General features: G+C 49.7%; 1 protein-coding gene across 1 annotated transcript in view; it reads right to left on the minus strand.

Moving 5' to 3' along the window:
- ELAC2 (elaC ribonuclease Z 2) overlaps positions 1-4,939 on the minus strand; it is a 22,371-nt gene extending 17,432 nt beyond the window's left edge. The window contains exons 1-7 of the mRNA XM_018573364.1: positions 4,640-4,939; positions 2,833-2,883; positions 2,669-2,739; positions 2,490-2,554; positions 1,200-1,257; positions 461-529; positions 21-113 (exon numbers count right to left, since the gene is read on the minus strand). Of these exons, the coding sequence (XP_018428866.1) occupies positions 21-113; positions 461-529; positions 1,200-1,257; positions 2,490-2,554; positions 2,669-2,739; positions 2,833-2,883; positions 4,640-4,881 (649 nt within the window). The 5' untranslated portion in view covers positions 4,882-4,939. The remainder of the gene's footprint in view (positions 1-20; positions 114-460; positions 530-1,199; positions 1,258-2,489; positions 2,555-2,668; positions 2,740-2,832; positions 2,884-4,639) is intronic.
- Positions 4,940-8,648: the final 3,709 nt, after the last annotated feature.

Consider the following 8,648-nt stretch of genomic DNA (forward strand, 5'->3'; position numbering starts at 1 on the left):
CCCAGAGACTGTCCTCATACCTGTAGAGGTTCTTCCATCTTTGTGATCATCAGCCTCAGCTGAGGGACTTGCATCCAGTGGTTGAGGTGGCAATTTATTTTCAGTTCCATTAGCTGCAAATGACAAGATGAGAACAGTTAATGATCATTTTAATTGGCCTCAAAAGGGTTTACATTCTTAACTCATATGCTAGTAGCTACATTTAATAGGCTAGGGGGGTGATTCACAAAGTGACGTTTGTAGTTTATTGCATGGTAAGCATAAAATAGACGGGCTGAGTTCGGGGCCACTAGAATACTTCAGTTTGCATACCGAGAGCTTTGACAGAAAAATGCATCCAAGGAAAGGCGAGTGAAAGACACAACGGAGGAGGAGTGTAAACCGGCATTGCTTGGAAAATGATGAGTAACCGCACAGCAGCAGGAAGGGGCGTCTGAGATGGGAAGGATCAGTCACTTACTGAAGATGGGTACTTGGTGAACGGTCATCGTCTCGTCTGTGTACACAGGATCAGTGTAAGGGCGTACCTCTGTAGAACACAAATATTATAAATAGCAGCAATGCCAACATTTTGAAGTCTCCATATAAGTTCCAGCAGATAGATGGCTCCATCGATTTTATTTAATAAGCAAATAGGGTAGGAAAAGCCCACAATCCACCGTTTACTTTGCTGGACAGGCCCGGGTTTGACAGCTCTGAACGTGGAGGTGCTCTGAGCCAAAGTTTGCTCTTGTTTGCCATTATAATGCATTTTGTTTTTGGGTCCCAGGCTCCCCTACTACTCCAGGAAGGGGGAGGTGCACCTAGATCACTTTTGCTATACAGTTAGGACCCAGCCACATCAAGCAAAAAAAAAAAAGTTCATGGCTGCTATTCCCACTGTGAGCTTGTCAACATCCCTTTACTGATGCTCCGTTATACTGACTGCGTGCAAGCACTATTTTTTCTGACCGGACTGTAGGCATTGATGTGCCTTGCGTTCACGTGTGGCTGATCGCATTGCGGCCGGAGTCACATCACATTTCAGCACATCTGGAGTGCAGAGGTTGCCCACCCCTGATCTATACATATAACACTTCCTTCCCATTACAGTTCTTAAGAGTCCTGGTGTACAGTCTTGAATAGAATCTAGCATCCGGCGCCATTTCACATGACTAGTAATCAACATCTAGTCTCAATATAAACAAAGAAAGGCTTACCAACTTTAATGTCCTCTAGGGGTCCGCAGTAGGACTTGATGGCCTGGAGGAATTTTTCCTGTGTTAACCGAAAAGGAAACAAAAAGAATGACACATTAGTGACCACACTCCATAAACAGTCCAAATCACACACAGGCTTAAGGTGTCACATAAGAGGAACCTCCTAAAGAACAATCCTGTAAAGACATGGAATACTTACCTCTCCTGCTGAATGTCACTCTGCTGCCAAGTCATTGTCCTCCAGGGACTGCTGGAAAACTGACACTTCCAGACGTGTCAATCTCCTGGGCCCTCAGCTCTCAATGGGTTTTTCTGCCGACTTCCTTTCAAGGTACGTGCTTTGTTAGGAGGTTACCCTTAAGGGATAGGGTTGCTTCAAAAGGAAATCTGCTAGAAATATAGAGCTGCTGTCCCCACCTAATAATGCTGCTTGCTTGGCTGTCATGCTGAGGCATGTACTTTAATGCTTCCTAAGTCAGAGGACTGGTATGACAAACAAGCAACTTGTACTTTCAGATGCTGGATAGAGATGGCAGCCATTATTTCTGATGACAGGTTTCTTTAAGTAGAATATTTTATAATACTATATGGAGGGGACCTTTGATATCATACTATGGTACAGTTGTGTGGCACCAACAGGGGTGGAAAACACAGCCAGTCAACACTGTAAGCAAGTGAACCTATCAGAACCACACTCACCTGGGACAGATGTGCCTGCCCCCTGAAAATGCCATGGCTTCTGCGGAGGGGGGGGGGGTGGAGGAAACCAGACTGTGCCAGGTAAGGAAGGTTCCTGAAAGTAATTATCACCTTCCCTTCAGCATGACACACACATGTCAGAACAGCAGGTAGGTCTCGAAGGTGGCCGTACACGTCTATGCATCAGGTGGCTTGATGTTCTGCTCCGAGAGCGCCTGCTAGCACAGTGACCAAGCTGACACCGACACTTCCTAGTCCCAATTTAAGATCGAGAGCTGGTGGGACAGGATTCCAGTCATATGACTGCTGTGACAGCCAATCACAGCGACCGCATGATCGGGAAGCCCACCACTGCCTACCAGCATATGCGGCAAGGGGTTAAGGAGTGCCGGCTGTCATGGTTTTATCCTGCCTGCTGACATTTGTCCAGTGCCGAGCCAAGTACAGTGACATATTACAGCAAAGAGCCAACCATCGTTCATGGGTCAGCTGCCCTAAAGGTTGCTGCACCCCGATCCTGGTGCATCACCACCACTACTCTCTGCAATGCCCTGCTGCACAATGCTGTAAAAGCAAAGGTAAACATTTTACCAGCTGGGGAGGCCCGGACAGCACGCAGGATGGAAGTCCTACGTCCCTCAACGTCAACAGCAAACCTACAGTGGGAAAAAACAAGCAACACTGTAAAAAAAAAAAAAAAAAAATGGACTTCAAGCAAGCAGGGAGCAAGTCACAATGCAGACTGTGGCAGTGCTTATCACATGACTCACCTGACAGACCTCCCACATTGGCCCAGTTCATCCGGGTCACAAACACGTTATTCAGATGGGACAACTTCAGCCTGTGATGGGGAATACACCCAGAGGGCGTTATAGTCTTCGTCATCATCATCATCATCATCATATGTACAACTAATAGAAAGGGAAAATCTTACTTGTTCTCATGCATCAGCCTCTGCGTCCCTTCTCCACAATTAAACAGATACCTGCAGGGGAGGAAACACATGAAAGTATTACAGACAATGCCAATCCTCTCACCATGGTGTCACTAATACCCCACGTGTGACTCCAGTATCACCCCAACTCAGAGAACTGTGTCCCCAGGCAGTCACCCCCTCCCTCACTAATACCCCACGTGTGACTCCTGTATCACCCCAACTCAGAGAACTGTGTCCCCAGGCAGTCACCCCCTCCCTCACTAATACCCCACGTGTGACTCCTGTATCACCCCAACTCAGAGAACTGTGTCCCCAGGCAGTCACCCCCTCCCTCACTAATACCCCACGTGTGACTCCAGTATCACCCCAACTCAGAGAACTGTGTCCCCAGGCAGTCACCCCCTCCCTCACTAATACCCCACGTGTGACTCCTGTATCACCCCAACTCAGAGAACTGTGTCCCCAGGCAGTCACCCCCTCCCTCACTAATACCCCACGTGTGACTCCTGTATCACCCCAACTCAGAGAACTGTGTCCCCAGGCAGTCACCCCCTCCCTCACTAATACCCCACGTGTGACTCCAGTATCACCCCAACTGTGTCCCCAGGCTGTCACCCCCTCCCTCACTAATACCCCACGTGTAACTCCAGTATCTCCCCAACTCAGAGAACTGTATCCCCAGGCTGCCACCCCCCACCCAGGCCACAGAATGAGTTGTCCCCCCCCTTACTTTACTGTCTGATCCCTCCTGTTACCAGTGCACACATTGGGGGAGGGGGCATTTTCTATGACCCCTACTGGTCACCTCACCATATCAATAAGTCCCTCCTCCTAGGTTTCACTATTCCATGTATTGCATGCCACCCTACATTGGGTGCTGCTTTATCCTTAGTGTGGCCCTGCCAGACACGAGCATCTCCCCTCTGAGCCCAAGAATTGCCTCACCACTGTGGTCCCCCACGACCCCATTCTTCCAACAGGGTCGTCCCAGACCCCAGCATGTCCCCTTTCTCCAGAAGAGTTCTCCCAGACCCTAGCGCATCACATCCTTGCAACACGTCCCCTTCTTACACTGGGGTCCCCCCAGACCCCAGCAAGTTTATCTTCAAGCAGAGTGCCCCCCAGACCCCCATCATGTATTTTTCCTCGGGAAAAAGAGTCCCCCCTGACCCAAGAAGGGTGTCCCCTGACCTCTTCATGTCCCTTTCCTACACTGGAGTCGCCCCAGACCCCAGCACATTCATCATCTCCAAGCGGAATCCTCTTGGACCCCAGCATGCTCCCAACTTCCAGCAGGGTCTCCACTGTGTCTCTTTAGACCCCAGCATGTCCCATTCTTTCAGCAGGGTCCCCTGATTACACCAGGTCCCCCAGACCCCAGCACGTTCATCTTCATCCAGCGGAGTCCTCTCATACCCCAGCAGGTTGCCAACTTCCAGCAGGGACCCCCGGACCAGAAAACATAACGCCCCCCTTATTCCAGCAGGGTCCTTTTAGAACACACCGTGCCCGTGCCCCCGCCCCCTTCTTTCAGCAGGGTCCTCCAGACCACAGCAAGTCCTCCAATTCCAGTGTGCCCAACCCCAGTAGGGTCCCCCTTTCCCTACAGTGTCACCTCTGTATGCCCCCTCAACCTTTAAGTGGCCCCTCCATAAAGGCATGCCCTCCCACCGCCAATGTGCTGCCAACGGGCCCCAGCATACTACCCCAATCTGTCTATCCATTAGTGGATTACACTGTGTGGTCCCTCCTGACCCCGGAATGCGCCCCCCAGTCTCCCCATTGCCCTTTCCCCCTCAGGCACCTGTTGTGCTCGGAGAAGAGGTAGAGGGAGGCACCGGAGTCCCGGCTCCCGGCCGCCACAGCCTGCACATAGAAGGTGTGGGGCCCCAAACAGCCGGTCCTGCTCAGCTTCTCTTTGTTCTTGATATGCCGGAGGGTTTCCTTGGGCGCCTTGTTCTTGCGTCCGCTGTAGGCCCGAACCTCGGCCTGAGACATGATGACAGGCCGGCAAAAGCGCCTCCACAGCAGGCCAGAGAGCCCCATACACGCCGGAGACTCTTCAAGTCACCGGAACACGTGCTTCCTCGCCATCCAATCAGCGCCTGGCCCCCAGCCTGACTGCAATACAGACAGCCAATCAGCGCTCGTACCCCCTCCCAGTGTGACCAAAAGACATCTCTCCAGTCAGAGCCCGGCTTCCCGTCTGACAGAGTCACTGATAGCCAATGTGAGTAAAGCAATTCGGGGTCCTGGCAACGATCTACCACTCAGCGTTCAGTTCATGGAGAATGTAACCAATCAGCTTTGGGCACCGTCAACCCATCACGCTCTACTTTTACTAGCGCACCTGTCCTGTTCTTTCGTCCTTCCCCAGCTTCTCCCGGTTACTATAACAACACCACCCGCCCTCCATCGGCTGACAGGCAACTGAGCCAATAAGATGGCAAGTATTTCCTCCAGGGTTTCATTGTGACCAATCACAGAGTCTCCTGTAAAACACGTTGTGTAGTATGTGTATGTGTACTCATTCATTAAGAGAGTATCTTTAATGGAGGAAAATATAATAATAAATATAATATAATATATTTTATGAAACTCAAAACGTGTTAAATATAGTCTAGAGCTATGTAACATTGCTTGGCCTCACCTGCTTCTGCATTGTAGATACAGAGAGACGCCATGATGGTGCACTTGCAGAAATCTTTTACAATGAGTGCCTGTATTTCCCAGTGGTGGATTGAAGTATATTTAAAACCTAACTGGATAGGGTTGAGAGATAGGAGGCAGCCAGGAGAAAGAGCAAGAAGAGTCAGCTCAGGTGGGATGTGAGACCCTCAGGTGGGCTATGCGGCTCTCAGGTGGGCTATGCGGCTCTCAGGTGGGCTATGCGGCTCTCAGGTGGGCTGTGCGACTCTCAGGTAGGCTATGCGACTCTCAGGTGGTCTGTGCGATTCTCAGGTGGGCTGTGCGCCTCTCAGGGGGACTATGCGACTGCCAGGTGGGCTGTGCACTTCTCTGGTGGGCTATGTGACTCTCAGGTGGGATAAGCAGCTCTCAGGTGGGTTATGCGTCTCTCTGGTGGGCTGTGCGACTCTCAGCTGGGCTATGTAACTCTCAGTAGCTCTCAGGTGGGCTATGCAGCTCTCAGATGGACTGTGCGCCTCTGGTGGGCTTTGTGACTCCTAGATGGGCTATGCAGCTCTCAGGTGTGCTATTTGACTCTCAGGTGAATTGTGTGGTGTCGGTACTAAGTGACTTGTGTAAGGGTGTCCGCTGGCTGGACACTAGGGTTGCCACCTGTCTGAGATTCACCCGGACAGTCTGGGTTTTGAATGCTGTATTCGGGTTTCATGGCATAAGAAACCTGGACACAAGATGTCAAGCAGACAGGGACAACCAAAATTAAGATAGGAACTACTGGCCCCCCACTGAAAACAGTATCAACTGTGATATTTACACATGAATGGGCGGCGCTATGTACATATGAATAAGCTACGACTTATTCTCCCCAAAAAATGTCTGCGCGTTGCTAGAGTGTTCGTGTTTGGCTTGAAGAAAAGGTGGCAACCCTACTTGACACCCGGACACAATACTCCAAAACCGGACTGTCCGAGTGAAAGAAGACGGGTGGCAACCCTATAACTGGATGACATTTCGTTTGAATTGTGTGTCAAAATTGTCATTTAGTTTTAAATAATAAAACACTTGTTTTCACATTTCTCTTCTTTTGTTACAGCTCTGTGCTGCTGATCTCCTTTGCAGTCACTTCCTGTCTACATGCAGATGGCTGCATGTCATTTCTCAGGACAGGTGCTGTGTTTTTTTTACAACAATGCAAAATAGCCCAAAAACGAACACTGTAACATATATGTTGTTTGACAGATGAGACACCTCCTTTCCTTTATGAAACATAACCCGGGTCATCCCTTTAGCTTTTCAATCTGTAATGATGATTGCAGAGCTCTAGCTTTGAGGGCCAGTGCACACCTAGGCGACAACCCACCGCGCGGCAATTGTGCACGATTCTGCGCGGATTGCCACACGGTCAGGAGCCGCCTAGGTGTGCACCGATCGCACTGTGGGTGCCATTATTTTCTAATGGCATCCCAGTCACGGCGGGTGCATCGCGCGGTTTTCCGCCACGATTCCGCCCGTGCTTCGGAACACGATCGCTGCTAAAACACTTTGTTAGAATACATTTAGATCTCTTAAACTGAGCTTTTATTGCACAGTTGGGCACCCTGTGGCAGAGGTTAAGGCCCCATTCACACTGAGCAATTTATCGCGTGGTAATCCGCGCGATATCGCGGATATTTACCGCGCAATATCGCTCTCCAATGCATGTCAATGGGGCTCTGTCCGTCGCTGTCGCGGGTCGTGCGTCGCTACAGCGGGACCCTTTTTGGAGCGGATTTTGCACCGATTCTAGGTTGCTCAATGCAAGCATTTGCGCGATATCGCACGACAAACCCCGCGATATCGCGCAAAATGCAAATCGTGCGACAAACGCGCGATTTGCGAATCGCTCAGTGTGAATGGGGCCTTAAGCAGTATGGGGCTCTAGACAAGGTAGCAGCTTTGTCCCTTCTGCCCCCCACCTTCCATTGAGAAGGATTACGCTGGGCACAGAGAGTCACCCCATTTGCATTGTCTACAATGACAGACACCAACTGCCCACAAGTCCATCCTCTCTTATGAAACGATTGACCAGTTTACAGCTTTGGCCAGGGGAATTCTTGAGGGTCATCGCTGGGCCCCCCAGACATACAGTACACCGGGTCCTAGATACCTGTCTAGGTTGCCTTGTGAATGATCCGGCTCTGTCCTGACAGACCTCCGGCCTCCAAACCGTCTTCTTATTCTTATTTCAGAAACGGTTTCCCTGCATAACCCTTTGTATTCTGTAAATATCCTTTTTTTTTTTTGTTTTGTTAAGGTAACAAAATAAACAAAAGCACATAGAATGATAGCATACGTCGGGGTTTGCCATTGTAAATGTAATCAAAAACAAAATACACAAAAAGAGAATAGTAAATAACAAATATTTGTGTTTGGTTAATCATTTCAAAGGAAAAGAAGATATTTTAATAAATTCACACACCGGGATAAGGATTTTTATGTTTAGAAAGTGACAGTTACTTTCAACTGAGAACCCGCAGAAAATAACAGGCACATAGCCAAAAATAAAAAAGCCTTGCCCTTATGTTAAAACTTTGTATATATATATACATACAGTATATTGTATTCATGAGAGATTTTAATACATAATTGACAATGATGGCTTTTCAGCTTTCCAAAGAACTTTAAAAAGGACCGGTCTTTATTACAGGAGGGGGGCGGAGACCAGACCAGCCACCCTGCACAAGGAGGGAGAGCAGCAGTGAGCAGTCTTTATTACAGGAGGGGGCAGTGAAAAGACCAGTCACCCTGCACAAGGAAAGAGCAGTAGCAGTGACCAGTCTTTATTACAGGAGGGGGACAGAGACAAGACCAGTCACCCTGCACAAGAAAAGAGAGCAGCAGTGACGGGTCTTTATTACAGGAGGGGGACGGGAACAAGACCAGTCAGCCTGCACAAGGAGAGCAGCAGTGAGCAGTCTTTATTACAGGAGGGGGCGGAGACCAGACCAGTCACCCTGCACAAGGAGAGAGAGCAGCAGTGAGCGGTCTGTAGTACAGGAGGGGGCGGAGAGAAGACCAGTCACCCTGCACAAGGAGAGAGAGCAGCAGTGAGCGGTCTTATTATGGGAGGGGACAGAGACAAGACCAGTCACCCTGCACAAGGAGAGAGAGCAGCAGTGACCAGTCTT

The sequence above is a fragment of the Nanorana parkeri genome, unplaced genomic scaffold (genome assembly GCF_000935625.1).
Source record: "Nanorana parkeri isolate BGI_ZX_2015 unplaced genomic scaffold, ASM93562v1 scaffold47, whole genome shotgun sequence".
Taxonomy (NCBI): domain Eukaryota; kingdom Metazoa; phylum Chordata; class Amphibia; order Anura; family Dicroglossidae; genus Nanorana; species Nanorana parkeri.